Source organism: Aotus nancymaae, unplaced genomic scaffold (assembly GCF_030222135.1).
Source record: "Aotus nancymaae isolate 86718 unplaced genomic scaffold, 86718_ANA_hifiasm-v0.15.2.pri h1tg000020l, whole genome shotgun sequence".
Taxonomy (NCBI): domain Eukaryota; kingdom Metazoa; phylum Chordata; class Mammalia; order Primates; family Aotidae; genus Aotus; species Aotus nancymaae.
This window is the reverse complement of record NW_026988432.1, coordinates 15,696,839-15,718,918: the sequence shown is the minus strand read 5'-3', so window position 1 is coordinate 15,718,918 and position 22,080 is coordinate 15,696,839. Positions and strand designations below refer to the sequence as shown.

At 35.1% G+C, this 22,080-nt stretch overlaps 1 protein-coding gene across 9 annotated transcripts in view; it reads right to left on the bottom strand.

Moving 5' to 3' along the window:
* The window catches only part of PIGN (phosphatidylinositol glycan anchor biosynthesis class N), a 145,721-nt gene that overhangs the window by 57,174 nt on the left and 66,467 nt on the right, over window positions 1-22,080 (bottom strand). For all 9 annotated transcript variants that reach the window (XM_064379069.1, XM_064379071.1, XM_064379076.1 and 6 more), the window contains 6 exons: window positions 9,514-9,592; window positions 8,078-8,260; window positions 4,559-4,698; window positions 1,725-1,824; window positions 1,528-1,620; window positions 288-379 (listed from right to left, as the gene is read on the bottom strand). In XM_064379069.1, the coding sequence (XP_064235139.1) occupies window positions 288-379; window positions 1,528-1,620; window positions 1,725-1,824; window positions 4,559-4,698; window positions 8,078-8,260; window positions 9,514-9,592 (687 nt within the window). The remainder of the gene's footprint in view (window positions 1-287; window positions 380-1,527; window positions 1,621-1,724; window positions 1,825-4,558; window positions 4,699-8,077; window positions 8,261-9,513; window positions 9,593-22,080) is intronic.

The following is a 22,080-nucleotide window of genomic DNA, read 5'->3' as shown; positions in this document are numbered from 1 at the left end:
AACTTTCTAGACATAAACAAACAAAAAAAAAGGTGGGGGGGGGGTGCTGTTTTAAGTTATCAGTGGCACAATTTCATTTTAAAAGCCCAGAAGCATCTCTTAGGAGGTTTAATGACTCTCAGAACCTAGGCCAAAATCATGACTAATGGTTTGATATCGGTATTTTAAATTCTCTTTTGTTCACATGATTTTAAATTTATGACCAAGATTAGGTTCAAATTTCACAGTGTTAATTGAGGGAAATAAAACTGTATTGAAAAGAAAATAAATTACAGTATTATTCATACACTAGAGAGATGTCTGGCTTTCGACCTACAACCGGCATCAGTGGGAACACTGCCAGGAGCAAAGAGAAGAAAGTCCAACTCAGTGAGGTCACCTAAAATCAAGAAAAAAGTTAACCTTAGACAAATATGGTATAGAAAATTATCATCAGTGTTTCATAGACTACATGGCTGCAAAGATAAAAGGAAAATGGAAAGACTTACAGCTGTTTATTATTTTATTTTTTTCAAATACATTCTAGCAGAATAAACAGCTATTTACTCTAAAGAGTAATAATTATTATTTGTGAAGGACCTGTGGCATAGCAGGTATAGTATTAGGTATAACATGATCATTTTCTCCTTTAATTCTCACAATAACCTCAGGAGGCAGGTAATATTATTCCCAATACATCAGATGAGGAAACAGAGCTCAGAGAAGTTAATACATAAGTAGTACCAGGTCCATGACAAGTAAATAAAATATACAGGATTTAAGCCTGCATCTGAGATTTTAAGAAGTGCTTCATTCAATTTATGTTAGACCACATACTGATGATGACATCTATAAAAAAGGTGGCCTACAATAATCAAACAATTGAGCCCAGAAGAAAAATAAGTAAAACTATTTTGTAATTAGATTAAGACCACCTATGAATTAAAAAATCAATAATCCCATTCATTGAAGATTTTTAATAAATTCTCAGAGTAGAAAGAAGGTATCTTCCTGCTACTTCTATAACAAAGTATCAAAGTGGAAATATGAAAGCATTCTTTGTAGTAGCACATTGTAATTCCCTACCTAGCTGAAGGAAGAAAATGAAGACTGATTATATTTTTAACAATCTATAATAAATATATACTTCTCCAGAAAAAAAAAAAACTGAGTGGCTCAGGATAAGGAGGGAAGTGTCTCCTATGACTCAAGTTCAGAGTGCGGACACCTAAGCCACTGTGCTGCGCTGCTCTAAGCGGCTCCTCGCCTGGTCCATTATCAAGATATTTGAAGCTAAACAAATCCAGGAAGTGCTTCAGAGATGGACATATCAGCACTACTACATAGCATTTCCATTACCACACAACTGGCCCATTTTGATGTGAAAGTCTAAGTGAATTACTGAAACCTTAAAGGTAATATCAGTCCTCCTATCAATATGACTAGAATGTAAAAACACATTCTATCCTTTTCTTTAAAAATAAAGTTACACATATGTCAAAAGAAAGTAGTTACTAATCTGTCCTATGTCAAAATGAGTACTCATACCTTTGCTCGAGTCCAGAGCTGAGTGAGAAATGGCCAAGCCGCAAAGGCAGTAAGTCCAATGGTAAGCATATAGCGGTAGAAAAAACTGAGAACCTAGTAATGTGTTCCAAGGAAGAAATCAAAAATAAGGTCATTTAATACTAGTTACAAATATATGAAAGAAATCTGCAATTGTTGTAATCTGGTAAGTTACTTACTAATACTTCAGTTCCCAGGGTAAAGACTAAGAGGTACCCAACAAAATGGCTCAGAGGATAGGTCAATAGTGATGCGACAAGGTCTTGAATAACCTGAAATCTGTTTCAAATAAAAAGACTGATTGGATTTTAAAGTTAGGTCATATATAGTATAAAAATACAAACTTTGCAAGAAGCTAAAAAACTAGAGAATTTTTCCCTTTATAGATTATTCAAAAACTAAAACTCTAACAGATTTGTTTCAAGGGCTTTACTTACCTAATTTTTAAAAAAATCTAGCAGTATTTTAGGGGAAATGTAATTTCTGAATTAATTTGAAAATGTTTGGCCAGGCACAGTGGCTCATGCCTGTAATCCCAGCACTTTGGGAAGCCGAAGAGGGCAAATCACCTGAGATTGGGAGTTCGAGACCAGTCTGGCCAACTGGTGAAAGCCCGTCTCTACTAAAAATACAAAATTAACCGGGCATGGTGGCATATGCCTGTAATCCCAGCCACTTGGGAGGCTAAGGCAGGAGAATAGCTTGAACCAAGGAGGTGGAGGTTGTAGTGAGCCGAGATCACGTCATTGCACTCCAACCTGGGCAACAAGAACAAAACTCCCTCTCAAAAAAAAAAAAAAAAAGATCACAAAAATTTGCTTGGTTTTTACAAACATTAATGACAAATGAATCTTGTTTGATCTTAGTTTAAACACGAGTTCATACAATTAAAGATATAATATGAGACATAAACTACAATGCGTCCAAAAGCATATAAACTGAAAAATTTTTTTAAATTCACTCAAGTAATTCTACATTTAAATCTAAATGAAATAAAGGTACAGTTTCCTAATCTAGTTAGGAAAAAAATCTTAATTACATTTTTTAACTGAGCTAAATAACCTTTTCCAAACCCAATTTAAGATGTCACTAACTGTACACTAATTGTAATTAAGTGAACTCATAACCATCAAAAATGAATTACATACTTGAGTACTTTTTTCATTTCATCACTAGGAAAAAAAAGGTAACTCTATAGTGCATTATTAAGTAGGTAATTTTAGAAGGTCAGTATAATTTGGTTTATGACGTTTCTCTGATTGAAAGCAATGCTACAGAATGTTATCAAAAGGATGAAGGCGCCATGTAGGAAAGAAAAGCTAACACCAGTCAAAAGGGGAATGTTTCTTTTATTCTCAACAATGAATAAGCACAGAGGAACAAGAGATAATTTTGTAAAATCATTTAGAAGATTGTGAATCTATATAATTTATCAAAAAGATAAAGATGGAACACAACATACTTTCAGAATTATGTTTTCCCTTAAAATTTAAATATATACATATATATAAGTTTTCTTAATAATTAGGACATTTAATAATTCAGGAGGAGTTCTGTACTAGATATGATTTTCTGCAAGGACAAAAACTTTCATTCTAAAAGTTTAAAAACCAGACCAAATGATGTTTTTAAAAATCTGAGTTAAATATACATATACAACAGCCCTATTCCTTACAAATGGAGAGGTAACAGCATGTTATCTGATCAGTGTTCTTTTCTCTTATGTTTAAAAAGTTAATATTTTAATATTAATATTTTGATATTTTTAACTTAAAAAAAATTTTTTTTGAGAAAGAGCCTCATGTTGTCGCTCAGGCTGGAGTGCAGTGATGCAATCTCGGTTCACTGCAACCTCCACCTCCTGTGTTCAAGCAATTATCACGCCTCAGTCTCCTGAGTATCTGGAATTACAGGTGTCCACCACCACTTCCAGCTAATTTTTCTATTTTTAGTAGAAATGGCATTTTGCCATGTTGGCCAGGCTGTTCTCAAACTTCTGACCTCAAGTGATCCACCCGCTTCAGCCTCCCAAAGTGCTGAGATTACAGGCGTGAGCCACCGCACCCAGCCAACCCTTAAATATTTTTAATACTTCATATTTTAAAAGATGGAAGAAGCAGTCAAAGCTAAAGTTAGGAAAAATTAGAATAAAGTATTGCAATGTCATGATGCATGTGCTAAGCCAATCATGGGGACACCCTTATTATAATAGGCTCTCATTCTTTCATTGACTTTAGGGGTCTGTTTTTCTCAGAAAATACTTTGATATCCAAGATTAAGCTTAAATTATAGATTACTGGTGTAAAAACAGAAACCAACAAGATCTGCAACATGACTCTGGCTGCCAGTGAGCATGAACTAGCACCACCTTCTAGTGGTTTTATTTAGGGTTTTGAAACTTGCCAAAGAGCCTTACTCCTACTGTTTTTGACAATGTTAACAATACACTCTATTTTAAGTACAACCTGTGAGGAAGTACTTATAGGTAGAACCACAGCACATGTGAAAAATATAGACTAATCCCTGTGTGTAAACATTACCATATTAGATTTAATTACAAAGTTTAATTTATCTAGGTCTACATAATTGCTAGGAAAGGAGGAGTCAGAACGTATGGAAATAAAACATGCAAACATTTTGTCAAAAATGAAGATATACTGGAATCTGAGATGATGACACAAGTTCAAAATGCAAGTTAATCTAGGCATAGTATAATCAATATTAATCATTACTTTTATTTCAAATTTTTTCTATAAAAGACACACAAAGAAGTGAATAAGGTCACTGCTACTTCAGGAAAGTAAAGATGAAGTTGAAAGGGAAAGGTATAACAAAAAGAATGTTTATATTCAACATTTATGCAGTTATAAATGAAGTGACAGGCTTTGGAGATTTGAAAGTACAGTATTATAAATATCTTTGATGACTTATGGTACAGAAATCTAATGCATTTTAAATACAGATTTAACTGTTAGTGAAGTGAAAAAACAAGGCAGCAAAATGCATTACTTACTCTCTTAGAACTGCATACCATATTGGCAGTGGCAACAAACAATATACATAATATGTCCAGGGACAGGCTTGAATCAGCAGAAAAAATGCTACTAAAATGCCAATAGCTACAAAACTACATGGCAGGAGATGGCTTGGTTTCTGCAAAATCAAACAAAACATTAAAACACTTCTAAGCCAATGGTAATTGATAGGTTTTAAAGGAGATTTTATAAAGTGAAGAAAACCTATTACTTTCTTTCAATGGTTATATAACTAGATGATTAATCAAAGAGCTATATTAAACAAGAAAAAAAATCCATTATTTGAGGAGCACATTAGAGAGGAAAACCTAGATAGCCTGGAATTGTTGCAATTAAGCAATTCTCAACTTAAAAGTGACTATGGCCTTAAAGTTTGTTTGCAAGTAACTTATTCAGAATTCTGAACATGTTTCCTCTTAGGAACAATTTTATAAATGTTGATTGAGTTATCTGGATAACTCACAAAAGCCTATTTAATCCATAATAAAGTATGGGACTTAATTTTCATTTGGAACAATGTTCTATCTTTTCAAGCTCCAACGTGACATGATACCTAAGCCTCTCTCTCTATTGCCCACCCAATAGAAGCTTCATTCAGTCATATGCACTATTCCCAATCGCCTGCCAAACGAGAATTCATCAATGTAATTCATTAGTGATAGTCTCCATGGTACAAGGGTCAGGGACTTTAAGTACAGAAGATGATCCTAGATAATCTGAGTGGGCCTGATTTAATCCGTTGAAAGGCTTTAAGAGCAAAACTAAGGGTTCCCTAAAGGAGAAATTCTACCTGTTGAGTGCAGCTTCAGCTCCTGCTGGCGAGTTCAGTCTGCCTTTGCTGATAGCCTGACCTGTGAATTTAGGACTTGCCTAACTAGGCCCCACAATCACATAAGCCAATTTCTTACACTACATCTCTTGATATATATTGCCTCCTGGTTCTATTTCTCTGGTTTTTAAGATGTACCAACTTGTCACTAAATAAAGTATAAATGCTACAGTCCAGCATTTGAAGCCTTTGATTACTTTGGCCTAATCTATATTATATTCTTTCTTTCTTTCTTTCTTTCTTTCTTTTTTTTTTGAGACAGAGTTTCGCTCTTGTTACCCAGGCTGGAGTGCAATGGCGCGATCTCGGCTCACCACAACCTCTGCCTCCTGAGTTCAAGCAATTCTCCTACCTCAGCCTCCTGAGTAGCTGGGACTACAGGAGCGCGCCACCATGCCCAGCTAATTTTTGTATTTTTAGTAAAGACGGGGTTTCACCTTGTTGACCAGGATGGTCTCGATCTCTTGACCTCGTGATCCACCCACCTCGGCCTCCCAAAGTGCTGGGATTATAGGCCTGAGCCACCGCGCCCGGCCCTATTGTATTATTTCTTACCAGTCCCTTGAACAAACCTCCCACATTCTACCCAAAGTGAACTATTTATTTTGAATGAAGCATGGTGGAGAAAGATTTCAAGTGTCAGAAAATATGAGTTCTGTCATTTAAAACCCACGTGTCCTTGTGGAAAACATGTAATCTTTCTGAGCCTAAATCCCTCCATCTGTATTATGAGAAATGTAACCACCAAATTTAGGGTAGTGTTAAGCTTAACTAAATAACTTACATAAAGCACCCAGGACAGTCCTGGAACAGTGGGGCTCAACATATATTACTATTATCCCAGCATAACAGTACATCTTCCCAAATCTGCCTCTGTTTACATCATTCAATTTGTTTTAATTCTCATTATCTCCCTAGATTCTGACTGGTAAAATCCCACCAAGAGTTACTTTTCCTGTTATCATCACCCTAAAGTCAGCTCTCTTTTTAAAAATATGATACTCTTGTATCACCTCAAACACTAAACATATCTCAAAGCTGTCTTTTGTAGTAGAGTGTAGATATAGTGACCTACACTTGGTAATGTGGCTATATGTGTACATCTCTTACCTATTTTATTAAATTCTAAGCTCCTTGATGGCAGAATCTAAATCCAGTATTTCTTTATATGGCCTATACAGCAATCTTGTCCAATCTGCAGTCCACAGGAATTCATAAGCTTTCTTAGAACATTATCAGAATTTTTTTGGCTTTTTTTTTTTTTAGCTCATCAGCTATTGCTAGTGTTAGTGTATTTTATTTGTGGCCTAGGACAATTCTTTTTCCAACGTGGCTTAGGGAAGCCAAAAGATTGGACTCCCTTGCCAGCATCTAGCATTGTCCCATATACCCAATTAAATATTGGCTGTATTATCAGATTAATGAATAAGGAAGAACCATCAGCTATGAAATCTTAATATATCCTTGTAAAATCATATTTTTTTCCAATAAACTGAATATCAAAATAAATATGAAAAGGCAATCTCTGGCCCAAGACTGCTCCAGATTAAAGTCTTAGTCCCTCACATGCTGGCTGAGTGGCCTTTAATAAGTTACTTAATCCTCCTCAGCTTCAGCTTCCTTTGTTGTAAATATAAATTATAATGTCTACTTCTAGCACTGTTATGAGTTCTAAGAATGCCTAAATATAATTCCCATTCCAGCCAATTTCACCTACATTCAAATAATTAAAATTACTTGAGGGAAATTATTTAAGATACATTAAAACATTATATAAAATTATAATAAACACTAATGGTCTTACTTCCATTACAGAATAATAAAATACAAAATTGGAAAAGTTACCACTGGAAGTATCTGCAGACTATTATTAAAAATACATCACCAGGATATATTACTTTTTAGAGGATTTGAACATGGTAAGAATTATTAAAGAGAATGAACCAAAGGAAATGAAAGCAGCATATTCTCCCTGGTAAATGATAGTTAGCAATATATTTTAAAAGAGTAAAGTGTTTTAATGTAGCAAAACCATATATGTACTGTTATATTGTCTCAGCAATATGAAGTATCATTAAATAGATTTAAAAAAAATTTTTTTTTTCACTGAAAGCATAGTAAAGTAGAAACAAATTCTTAAAACAAGAATACATGAAAAGGTCTAGAACTCTGCATTTTTGAGAAATTTCAGGAAGTTAAAAGAAGAGTAATTTAAAAATGTATACATTGTTTAAGAAGAAACATTATGAGCAAATAATTTTATCGCTTTCTAGCTCCTAAACTTTTAATATTGGATAAAGTTAAACATATTGTTTTGAAGTAGCTTTCTGACCACTTGTACTAGAAAGATATGGAATACTTATAAAATGCTAAATAGTTATAAAAAGAACAGAAGATCAACACCATTAATAACATAGGAGCATTTAAATTACTTACACCTCTATCTTTTTAGCTTTCATAAGTCATAGGATCATTATTATTCATACATTTTTTTCTCAACTGAAGAAACAGAGATAACTGAGGAAAAATCCAATACAATAAAAGCAAATGAAAGATAAATAAGAGTTAGCTTAGAGCAATGACTTGCACCTCCTATAAACTCATTACACTGGATTTAGTACCAGTGATTTTATACCGTCATCTGAATCTTTGTATTTTCTAAACGTACCTTAACTTCTTTACTAACACCTCTTATAAGGTTGGAATGAGACTTGATGATCAACAAAGAAGCATAAGAGATCCATCCCACAAAACCAATAGCAATAATGATGCCCAAAAAGAATCTGTCATATGTGTGATAATAGGACAATCCTTTCAACGCAAGATGAATTAGCTCCTTGCAAAGGGAGACCTGTGGAGATAAAACATATATAACTCACTAACAGAAAGAATTAAGAAAACCTAAATTTTAAAGAAAGGAAAATTTTAAATTCCTACAGCAAAACCATTGTATTAAAATTAGTCAGCAACTACAGATAATGGATTAAGAACAGATTTTGTTTGACGATATTCTTTGAAAGTATGAGAAAAATCTGGAATAAAATGAATCTTTTAATCTAAATAAGAAAGGACATTTTAAATGTAAACTATGTGTGCTTGTGGAAATGATCTTCAGATAACTCATGAAAGAAATGAAGGCTCTCTAATATAGGTCCCAAATGATGATAATGGCCATATTTATATTTTTTACTTTCTCATATGAGATTACATATAAAACATCATTAAGTAGCTTAATATTTTACAGGAGAAAAATAGCTTAGCATCTTAAAACCATTGGAAAAAAAAAGCATTAGAAATGCACGGACTGGCAATTATTTAGGCAATTTTAGAAATGAAAACATAATTCTTTTCTACTTTAAAATTAAATAACCATTTAACAAAGAAAAATTAATGAAAAATATAGTGGGAAAGGAGTTTGGAAGAGTCAAAGCTTCAACATGAATCATTAGACTTTTAATAATGTATAGATAATTCCAAGTGGCAAGCATATAGTGTTCTAAAATACTACACATAAGTAGGGTGAGAGAAACTTGGCGTATGTTTCTCATTAAAAAAATGGTAATAGTTCATTTCTAATGCTAAACTGAAAAAAAATTGGGCTGGGCACGGTGGCTCACACCTGTAATCCCAGCACTTTGGGAGGTCAAGGCAAGTGGATCACCTGAGGTCAGGAGTTCGAGATGAGCCTGGCCAATATGGCAAAACCCCGTCTCTACTAAATATACGAAAATCAGCCAGGTGTCATGGCGCATGCCTGTAATCACAGCTACTTGGGAGGCTGAGGCAGGAGAATCTCTTAAACCCCGGAAGTGGAGGTTGCAGTGAGCCTAGATCGCACCACTGCACTCAGTCTGGGCAACAGAGTGAGACTCCATTAAAAAAATAGTAAGAATAAATAAATAAATAAAAATTTACCCATAACATTAGCTGAAATAAGAGAGATATGTCCACTGCTAAAACAGCTACTCAGGAAATGCAATCCTTCCTTGAGGGCTCAAGAAAGCTCCCTGGCCTGCCTACTTTGCCTTCCATTGCCATACTTTTCTCCTCCCCATCCCCAGAACGATAATCAGCTACTTATGTCTATAAGGCCAGTATACTTACTGCTTCATCAAATTTTTTGTGTTTTATATAAGATCTTGCTTTTCTTAAAATGTCGATCTGTTTGGAATCAGAAAGTGACCTACAAAAAAAAGAATAGGTTTAAAGGGTTTCCTCATTCCACTTGTATATTTCTCTTTTTTTCCTTAATTTCAAAAAAAAAAAAGACAGTGAAAATTGCAAAACAATAAACAAAACAAAAATCAAAGAAAAAAACCTGAACTGTATTGCTGTTGGTTCTCTGAAGTCTTCCAAGAAATAGCTTATGGTTAAATTTGGTTTCCTTGACTCAGAGTTTCAAATGCCAAACTACATTTATGAAAGTCATATAATCCATCATTCTGAAGAAATGTAATACTCTGGCTAACAAAGAAATTCTGATTAAATCAAAGTAATTAACAGAACACCAAACGTATGGCATAAGTTCCACCGCTCAGTTGTCCTGTGCTCATGGCAGACTTCAGATGATTGAGGACAGATCCATCAATGTACTTTTAATCCCTGAGCCAAACAGGGCCTGAGAATTCTCATTATCAAAGAGCTCCAGGCAGAGCCTAACCAACAATGGAAGTTAGTGAATAATTTGAACCTATTTGCCATATACCTTCTTGGTTCCTCTTTCATTTCTCTTTCCACCATATTTTCCTGTCTTATTTTACCAAAGTAGAAACTTTAAATGCACGAGAAATACTCCTAAAAAAAACTGCATAACCTGAAATTATATAAAGGCATTAAGTTTATGGAATGTAGGAATTGAGGAAATATAACCAAAATTTAATTATCTTAATGAAATATATCGATACATTTACATTCAAATTTGAATATGTGCTCCTTTACTAAAACCTACATGTCTAAAGTGAATGTCTTTACATTTTAAAAATGCATAAAAAGTTATTTAAGGCTATATTAGATTGGATCACATGAAATTGATGTTTTCTTATGTCAAAAACTACTAAATTAAATATTGGCAATTGCACATGGGTTGACATAATATAATCACTTATCTTCTTTCTACTTGGCTCCAGCAGTCTCTGAAGAGACAGGAGTGAGACTTGTTCGAAGTAAATCTTTTAAGCAGTAATTATTAATTTGGGAGCGGGGAAGGTCAGAGAGACTTCTTTCAGAATCTGAAACTCTTGTCTAGAAAATGCACATAATCCAAAATCTAAAATATAATTTCAGAAATTCATAAACCCCAGAAGCTTATCTATAAACTCCCTCAGAGTTCTATGGGATACTCTGATTAAGCATCTGTGCTTTGGCTTGGAACAGTGGCTCACACTTGTAGTTCCAACACTTTAGGGGACCGAGGTAAGAGGATCACTTGAGGCCAAGAGTTCAAGACCAGCCTGGGCAACAAAGCAAGACATCAATTCTACAACAAATAAAAAAAGAGTCTGTGCCTACTCTGATTGCTCACAGATATTCCAACTCAGGGGAATCCAGTCACTGAGAACATGGGTTCTCATGTTGCAGACTGCAGGAAAATTCCCCACCACTGGACTTACTGGGATTTGGAGGGAAAAGGTTCCAGGAGGCAAAAAGACATGAAAGAAAAACAAGTTATTTTAAAATGTTGCTTTGATCTGGTTCTCTGTCCCTACAGGCACAAGACATTTTGAAGTGTTTTTCCAGAAGCCTTAGCAAAGGAATTGCTGTGCCAAAGGGCACAGGCATTTTTTGGAAGGCTATATCAAAGTTGAATTTCCCAAATTTCCATAAAAACTTTCTAGTTGACCTCTTTCCTCTTGCTCTGATCTACTCAGCTTCCTAAAATAGTGATTGTATCCTCTCACTTACAATTGATATGGGCATCTCATTGTCTGCTTCATCAATTCTAATCTTCTTGGACTATTGATGACCCTCATGCTATTTCACTTAATTTCCCATTATCATAAATGTGTACCCTCAGCTGCATAATAGTGAAACTCTTCAAGCTTCACCTATCTGGTGTCGTAAAGATCTTCCCCTCTTTGGTTTCCAAAATCAAATATTCATCATCCTTTAAGGTCCACTCCAAATCTCACCTTACATCATTAGCACTTTAGTTAGTGGTCTAATGATCAGTTTATTTCTCTTCAATTAAATTTTAACCTCCATGTGGGCCAAGATAATGTTTTATATTCCATTAACATCCACAATAATACTTAGCTAAGTGCTAAAGCACATAAAATGAATCAATAAATCTTGATTACAATGCTATCAAAATACTGGAGACCTAAAAAATGGAAGAAAAATAAGAGAATAACATACATTGCCATTTGTAATGTACCTAAAATTTTAAATAAAAAGAAGGAAAAAATGTCTGAAGTTAAATTACTTAAGCTAATTTAACAGACATTCTGTTAAGTGATGTCTTATGAAGAATAAGAGAAAAAAAATTCTTAAAAAGAAATATTGACACTATAAATTATGCTATGTTATATTGGAAGTACTAAGGTAAAGAAACAGGAATGAGGGTAATTTATAATTTTTCCTAAATGCACTATTTATAAACCTTGGGACACACCAAAGGTAAACATATCAAAGATTTGCAATACATCTGGAATTCACCAAAATGTTCTGTAAAAGCCTCACTGTACCACCATGACATTAAAGACACTCATACCCTTGTCCCCCAATATAATTTTTAGTTTTAGCTTTCCATCAAATTGAGAGGGGATATAAAGTAAATTTTCTTGGTATCACATACTTTAAACATAAGGAGATTTTGTAAGAAATACAAAGTCTAGAATACAGAGTACAATATTTTCAGATTTATGTAAACAAAAAGAAACCCAAATAAAAACAAAATCAAGGGGGTTGGCAGAGGATTAATTAAAGGAATGCCATATAGAAATTAAAATGAACAAGGATCTGCGTGTATAAACATGGATAAATCCTGAAAACCAAACTGAATGGAAAAAAGAATTGTTTTAAAAAATAGATTTTTAAAATAGGAATTCAAGTGTATTATGCCATTCTATTCCCTACCTCCAAAAAAAGAGAATCTAAAGAAACATGGCAAAATGTTGGCTGGGCATGGTGGTTCATGCCTGTAATCCCAGCACTTTGGGAGGACGAGGTAGGCAATCACCCGAAGTCAGGCATTCGAGACTAGCTTGACCAACATGGAGAAACCCCGTCTCTACTAAAAACACAAAATTATCTGGGCGTGGTGGTGCATGCCTGTAATCCCAGCTACTCAGGAGGCTGAGGCAGGAGAATAGCTTGAAGCCAGGAGGTGGAGGTTGCAGTGAGCCGAGATCATGCCACTGCACTCCAGCCTGGGCAACAGTGAAACTCCAACTCAAAAAATAAAAAAAAATTAAGATATATGGTAAAATGTTAACATTTTCTTAAACCTGAGTCCTGAGTGGTGGGTACAATAATTTTTATTATATTCTCTTTTCTTTTCATCATATTTGAAATATCTTATAAATATAACTTAAAATATGTTGACAAGGATATGCATATATAATATATACATATGTATACCTGATATATATAGACAGATGCATAATAAACTGCAACTTTGCCTCCAAAGAAAAAGACTGTAAGATTGGAACACAGTAGGAAAGGTGACTTTTTATTATTGTTTATATAAATAATATTGAGTGCATGCATTACTTGTTCATTAACATTTTTAAATAAAATGATTAAAACACTAAGATTTAACCATAGCTTTTGGTTATGCCAGAGAAGGTTTGGGCATACCAATGCTCCCACCAAGAACAACTAGAAAGCCTAATAAAATAAATTTAAAGGTACCAAACCCATCAAGTAATGAAAGGCTAAGATCCTAGAGAGAAGGAAACCACAGGGAAGTAATCCAAAAGTCTACGAACTGTAACTCTGAGGGAATCTACCATTCTTATTCTTGGCACAAAGCAAAAGGCTATGAATTTGGGGATATAGCTACTGCCGGGAAATAGAGAATCCAAGAGCCTTTGGCAATCTTGTATGACTGGAGAGATAAAAACTAAAGCTTTTAGCTGCCAACGCAGCCAGAACTTGAGAACCTAAAAAGAAAGAAAAATAAGAAAGCAATATACATTTTCACTGTGGATTTAAAAAAAAAAAAAGGTTAAAAGTGCATCTGGAATTTAAAACTAATTTAACACATATTCTGAGGTGAAATCTTAAGAAGAATGAGAAAAAGGGCTTGTATAAGAAAGAAATATTATATTATACTTTATTATTTGGAGAACTCAGGTAAAGAAACAAAGGCCAAGTCTTGGTGAGAAAAGAGGTGAGAAAAAAGGTAAGCCTGATACTCATTTGTGTAGAATAAGAGGACAAGCAGCTAAGAAGAATGCCCCTGAAAAGCAAACAGAAGTTTTGGTAGCTTCAAGATGTACAAGAGACAAAAATTGGTATTCAGTAACCACCAGAGAAGAAAGGTTCTAGATAACACAAGGTCTGTATTGGGATCCCTGAGATACTATACTCTAAGAACAGAGATGAACCAGAGATCAAAGGAGGCTTAAAATTACAGCACAGCCTTGAGTCGGCCACTACTCTCTGTGGCCATCAGAAGATAAGGTAAAACCTCTCTGAAGAAAAATGAGATAATCCAGAGCTTCTAAAGTTTTTAATATATAAAGATAAACATTCATTTAAAAACTATCATACTTAAGAAACAAGACCAACTTAAAAAAAAAAAAGAACGGAAACAAACTCACAAATGATTTGGTTATTGGTATTATCAGGTACAGATGCTAAATAATTATAGTTAATATGTCAAGAAGACAGAAAATTGTATCAAAGAACAGAATCTATTTTTTTTAAATAATCAAAATGGGAGTTCTAAAGTTTAAAAACATGTAACAACTGAAATTAAGAACTCAATAACAGCAATCTAGACATAGGAAAAGAGAAATCTGGTGTAGCTGATGACAGAATCAGTAGAAAATATCTTGCCTGGGCCAGACATGGCAGCTCATGCCTGTAATCCCAGCACTCTGGAAGGTCAAGGTGGGTGGATCACTTGAAGTCAGGAGTTCAAGATCGGCCTAGCCAACATGGTGAAACCCAGTCTCTACCAAAAGTACAAAAATGAGCTGGGTGCGGTGGTGTGCATCTGTAATCTCAGCTACACAGGAGGCTGAGGCAGGAGAATCAATTGAATCTGAGAGGTAGAGGTTGCAGTGAGCTGAGATCATGCCATTGCACTCCAGCCTGGGCAACAGGGTGAGACTCTGCCTCAAAAAAAAAGAGAAGAAAAAAATATCTTGCCTGAAGCTTGAAGAACAAAAAGTCAGAAAAATATTAAAAAGATTATACAAATAGATATGCAAGTCATGATGAAACAGGTCTAATATGAATGTAATTGGAATCCCAGAAAGGGAGAGAAGGAGAGATGGAATATGGAAGAAGCAATATCTGATAAGATAAAGGCCAAGAACTTCACAAAACTAATGAAAGATACTAATCCCCAGATTTAAGAACATCTACAAACCCCCAGCAGAATAACTACAAAGAAAACCATGCATATGGACAGAGCAGTAAAACTGCTGAAAACTAGTCAAAGAGATAATCTTAAAAGCACCTGGGGGAAGGGAAAGACAAATTGCCTTCAAACAAATGACAATAAAACAGTTGGTTACTGAACAGAACGGATGGAATGACATCCTTAAGTTCCTCAAAGAAAATATCCTACAATCTAGAATTCCACACCCATTGAAAAGATGTTTCAAAAGTAAAGGTAAAATAATAAATTTCCAGACAAATAAAAACAGAAAAATATCTTTCATTGGCAAATGCCCTTGAAAAGAAATGTCATAGATTAGATGAGAAATACAGAAATGTGGAAAGAAATGCAGAGCAAAAGACACAGTGAATATATGAGTAAATCTAAATAAATGTTGATAACACAAGGGAATAACAGATTGAAATGTAGCAATATACTTATAATTAAAATATATACTAACAGTAACATTAAAGGTATTAAAGTAAGTTATTTAAAGTATTCTAAAATTCCAGCAATGGCTAGGAAGGGGCAGAGTACTAATTTACATTAATTTAATTTATATTAAACTAATAATGAGCCCAAAATGCTTGTTACAATATTTAACATAACCACTAAAAGAATGTATAAATAACAAGCCAATATGTGGACAGGGGAGGGTTGGAAAATTAAAATAATTTAAAATAGTTAATTAATCCTAAAAAAATAAAATAAAAAACAGAAAAAGGAACATAAAACAGATTGGTAAATGGAAAACAAACCCAAATATAGCAGTTATTATAATAAGTATAAATGATCAGAAAACACCAACTGAAAGAAAAAAACTAGAATACTGGATTTTTAAAAAAATGTTCATTATGTGCTACTTACAGAAGACATACATTAAATATTAGAACATCAAAATGTTAAAAGTGAAAGAACATGAGAAAAGACCTAACACACAAATACAAAGAATGCAGCCATCATTATACTAATACCAGTCAAGGCATTGACTTTAAGGCAAAAGTCTTTTTTTTTATTGCATTTTAGGTTTTGGGGTACATGTGAAGAACATGTAAGATTGTTGCATAGGTACGCACATGGCAGTGTGATTTGCTGCCTTCCTGCCCTTCACCTATATCTGGCATATATCCTCATGCTATCTCTCCCCAACTCCCCACCCCCTGCTGTCCCTCCCCTATTTCCCCCCAATAGACCCCAGTGTCTGATGCTCCCCTCCCTGTGTCCATGTGTTCTAATTGTTCAACACCCACCTATGAGTGAGAACATGCGGTGTTTGATTTTCTGTTCTTGTGTCAGTTTGCTGAGAATGATGGTTTCCAGGTTCATCCATGTCCCTACATAGGACACAAACTCATTGTTTTTGATGGCTGCATAATATTCCATGGTGTATATGTGCCACATTTTCCCCGTCCAGTCTATCATCAATGGGCATTTGGGTTGGTTCCAGGTCTTTGCTATTGTAAACTGTGCTGCAGTGAACATTCGTGTGCATGTGTCCTTATAGTAGAATGATTTATAATCCTTTGGATATATACCCAGTAATGGGATTGCTGGGTCAAATGGAATTTCTATTTCCAGGTCCTTGAGGAATCGTGACACTGTCTTCCACCATGGTTGAACTAATTTACACTCCCACCAACAGTGTAAGAGTGTTTCTATTTCTCCACATCTTCTCCAGCATCTGTTGTCTCCAGATTTTTTAATGATCGCCATTCTAACTGGTGTGAGGTGGTATCTCAATGTAGTTTTGATTTGCATTTCTCTAATGACCAGTGATGATGAGCATTTTTTCATATGTTTGTTGGCCTTATGTATGTCTTCTTTTGTAAAGTGTCTGTTCACATCCTTTGCCCACTTTTGAATGGGCTTGTTTTTTTCTTGTAAATCTGTTTCAGTTCTTTGTAGATTCTGGATATCAGTCCTTTGTCAGATGGGTAGACTGCAAAATTTTTTTCCCATTCTGTTGGTTGCTGATTCACTCTAATGATTGTTTCTTTTGCTGCGCAGAAGCTGTGGAGTTTGATTAGGTCCCATTTGTCTATTTTGGCTTTTGTTCCCAAGGCTTTTGGTGTTTTGGTCATGAAGTCCTTGCTTACGCCTATGTCCTGAATGGTTTTGCCTAGATTTTCTACTAGGGTGTTTATGGTGTTAGGTCTTATGTTTAAGTCTTTAATCCATCTGGAGTTAATTTTAGTGTAAGATGTCAGGAAGGGGTCCAGTTTCTGCTTTCTGCACATGGCTAGCCAGTTTTCCCAACACCATTTATTAAACAGGGAATCCTTTCCCCATTGCTTGTTTTTGTCAGGTTTGTCAAAGATCGGATGATTGTAGATGTGTTGTGTTGCCTCCGAGGCCTCTGTTCTGTTCCATTGGTCTATATCTCCATTTTGGTACCTTGTAATAAAATTTACAGTCTGGTAGTGTGATGCCTCCCATTTTGTTCTTTTTGCTTAAAATGGACTTGGCTATGTGGGCTCTCTTTTGGTTCCATATGAAGTTTAAGGTGTTTTTTTCCAGTTCTGTGAAGAAGGTCATTGGTAAAAGTCTTTTTTTTTTTTTTTTTTTTTTGAGATGGAGTATTGCTCTATCACCAGGCTGGAGTGCAATGGTGCAATCTTGGCTCACTGCAACCTCCGTCTCCCGGGTTCAAGCCATTCCCCTGCCTCAGCCTCCTGAGTAGCTGGGACTACAGGCATGCGCCACTATGCCCAGCTCATTTTTTTCGTATTTTAGTAGAGACAGGGTTTCACCATGACCAGGATGGTATCGATCTGACCTCGTGATCCACCCTCCTCGGTCTACCAAAGTGCTGGGATTACAGGCGTGAAGCACTGTGCCTGGCCTGGCAAAAGTCTTAAGGTAGAGTTAGGGCATTGGCAAGGGCATTTGCCAATGACACACTAGCATGCAGAGACTAAGGTAATGCCGAGAGATGATGTAAAGCACAACAGAAAGCCAGGAATATTTCTTTAGAAGAAAAGGCCACAACAGCAGCCAGCAGTGTCACTTTAGTCTTAGGAAAAGCTGTTGGAATAAGTAACGTAGAGACTTGGCACCACACTTCCTTGTGCCCAGACCTCAGAATTCACCTATCAAACCACAGAGGTAAAAATTCCCATTCTAAACCATATTCAGGCAATAAATCCAAGCACTTCACACATTTTTATCACTAAAAGCTATGGCTATTTGAATAATATTCAATAAATATTATTTAATATTTTATTGTTATACATGAATTGACACATAGATTGATTATTCCATGGTACAGAAAATTTTCTACTTCTGAAGGACACAACCTTTTGCAGGGAATTCTATTTATCTGAATGGATAGTAAGAAAATTTCCAATCTATTTTTGTTAGTTCTCACATACGAGTGAAAACATGTAAAATTTGTCTTTCTGTGTCCACCTTAGTTCACTTAGCAATAAACATGGGAGTGCAGATTATGTCTTCAATATATTGATTTCCTTTCTTTTGGATATATATATACCTAGTAGTGGAATTGTTGGATCACATCGTAGTTCTATATTTAGTTTTGAGGAACCTCCATACTGTCTTCCACTGTGGCTGTACTAATTTACATTCCCACCAACAGTACATGAGGAGGAGAGAGTAGACTGGTGGTTACCAGAGGCGAGAAGAGTAGAGGGGAAAGGCAATGAAGAGAGGCTGATTAATGGGTATAAATAATATAGTTTGATAGAAGAAATAAGACCTGGTGTTTAATAGAGCAGTAAGATGACTATGGCTAACATTAATCTATTATACATTTCAAAATAGCTGGAACAGAATAATTGAAAAGTTCCTGGTGTACCGAAAAGATAACTATTTAAGGTAATGGGCATCCCAATTTCCCTGATTATATGAATGTATCATGTACCCCTAAAATACATACATAATGTATCAATTTTACAAAGAAAATTCTCAAACTAAAATTCCTAGATTACTCATATAAGCTAAATTTCTGCTTCACTTCCTTGCATTATTTTTATTTCAATTAATATTTCTTTTATAATACTCAAAACCCAATAGCAAATTTTTATCACTTTCCTCTTAATGAATGCATATGCCTAGCACTTCCTTGCTTCTAGGTTGATAGCACAAACAGTGACAAGGACATCTGGAGTGGATTCAGAATAGCAGCAAGATCAAATACAGGGTTGAAAATTAACTGTCCCTAAGGGAAGACTGAAGAAACTACAAAATATGGTGAAGAGAAGACTTCAAGAATGAAAATATGTTCTCAGATGCTAATAAAAAAGACCCTGATTAGTTATTCTTACTTGTGAAAAGTAAATTGATTTACTTGGTACAAGAATCTTTGTTCAGAGAATACATTTTCTCTTCAAGAAAGAAGTTTAAACTTGACACCAAAGAGTTTAGATTCTCTCCAGTTCCCTCTAGACCTATCTTTCTTCTTTTTTCAAAATAATACAAGTTTTAGATACAATATAGTATAATAATGATAAATTATTCACCTTTACTTTAAAGTCTCTGGTATATTTGCAGCGTTAATTAACTCTCATGCCCTTATAAAGAATAAGACAACGATGAAATGCAATTTTTTTTTGAGATGTAGTCTCGCTATGTTGCCAGGTTGGAGTGCAGTGGTGCAATCACGGCTCACTCCAACCTCCACCTCCTGGGTTCAAGCAATTTTCCTGCCTCAGCCTCCAGAGTAGCTAGGACTACAGGTGCATGCCACCACGCCCAGCTAACTTTTGTATTTTTAGTAGAGACAAAGTTTCGCCATGTCAGCCAGTATGGTCTCAATCTCCTGACCTGGTGATCCACCCCTTGGCCTCCCAAAGTGCTGGGAGTACAGGCATGAGCCACCGCACCCAGCTAAGTGGAATTTTTTGATGAACATAAAAGGCCATAATAGAGGCTGGATGCAATAACTCAGGCACATAGTACTTGGGGAGGCCAAGACAGGAGGATTGCTTGAGGCCAGGAGCTTGAGACCAGCCTTGGCAACATGAGCCAGGCATGGTCTTGTTCACCTGTAGTCCTAGCTACTCAGGATGCTGAGGCAGGAAGACAGCTTGAGCCAAGGAGGTGAAAGCTCCAGTGAGCCATAACTGGGCTACTATACTGCAGCCTGGGCAACAGAGTGAGACCCTCTTTCTAAAAATGAAATTTTAAAAAAGTAAAGACTATAATAGAAAAAATCCTTACAATCTTAATAATTGCTGAAAAGTTACATAAGTGATCAAATCTGCACTTATATGCATACAAGATGATAGAAAATGAGGATAATAAAAACATATTGTCAGAAGGAGGGACACTGTCCTAATGATGAGAAAAAACAAACTATGTCTTGAGTGAAAAAATGGCATATTACAAATTAAATGGCTGAAAACACCTATCATGATATTAATTTGCTGATATGAACTTTCAAAGAATATTACCATTTATTCCATAGACCAAATGGACTTCCTAAAATCAGGATGAAAATAAGAGTGAGAAAACTGAAGGATATTAGAAAATAGTTGTACAATGAATATCCAATTCATTTCAACTTTTGAATTATGATGACGAGAGACTGATAGCAAGTTAGTTTAACAAGAAAACATGGTATTATTCAAATCTATTCAGTTTTTGAATTTTAGATATTAAGGGAGAGTTTGAATAGTAAGGGGTATCTACAATATTTTTAACTGAATGTTTGGTTCCTATGTTCGGAAAATTAGTTGGGATAGTGAGATTTCAGATAGGAAAGGATAATTGAATGCAGACAATAGGAAACTTGGAAGGACAGAGAAAAAAAATCTACTAATTTTGTTGCATGTTATAACTCATTATATCTTTTGTGACTATAAAAATGAAAAAAAGTCAGACAAAACTTTATAGAAAAAGTTCCTTAAAATTCTTCTTTTATGAACTAATTATGAACCCTAATGCATGAGGCATCATATAGAGAAACTGAAGCACTCAAATTTTCACAAAGTTGTTATAACATTAAACTTTTGTCTTACCTCCCTGACAACTCCTTATTCAGAAATGGAATAACTTCTTAAGAATAAAAATGTACTATGTCTATATAACGAGCTGCCATTAAGATCAGACTTTGAGAAAAATGAATAAACCATAGCATAATTAGTAGACCAAGCATTCCATGCAAATGCCATTATTTACTATATTACTGACCTATACCTAAATCTGCTTAAAGGAATACTTACCAAATTTCACTAAACTTACTAATTTACCAAAAGATCTGACAGCACTCCCTTAAAAGACATAAAGGTACTAAATTACATAGCATTTGAGGTAGAAGGAATGGTGAAAAACATACCAAATTAGGAGACAGACTGTCTAGATTCAAGTTTTAGCTCTAAATCTAACTAGCAGGATGACTAAGGACTTGGGTGTTTCAGGTTTATTATTATTATAATTAATATATATATATAATTGCATTTTACATTCTGGGGTACATGTGAAGAACATGCAAGATTGTTGCATAGTTACATACATGGCAATGTGGTATGCTGCCTCCATCCCCATCACCTATATCTGGCATTTCTCCCCATGTTATCCCTCCCCAATTCCCTACCCTGTGCTGTCCCTCCCCTACCCCCCCGCCACAGACCTCAGCATGTGATGCTCCCCTCCCTGTGTCCATGTGTTCTCATTGTCCAACACACGCCTATGAGTGAGAACATGCGGTGTTTGGTTTTCTGTTCTTGTGTCAGTTTGCTGAGAATGATGGTTTCCAGGTTCATCCATGTCCCTACATAGGACATGAACTCATCGTTTTTTATGGCTGCATAGTATTCCATGGTGTATATGTGCCACATTTTCCCTGTCTAGTCTATCATCAATGAGCATTTGGGTTGGTTCAAAGTCTTTGCTAATGTAAACAGTGCTGCAATGAACATACGTGTGCATGTGTCCTTATAATAAAATGATTTATAATCCTTTGGATATATACCCAACAATGGGATTGCTGAATCAAATGGAATTTCTGTTTCTAGGTCCTTGAGGAATCGTGACACTGTCTTCCACAATGGTTGAACTAATTTACACTCCCATCAACAGTGTAAAAGTGTTCCTATTTCTCCACATTCTCTCCAGCATCTGCTGTCTCCAGATTTTTTAATGATTGCCATTCTCACTGG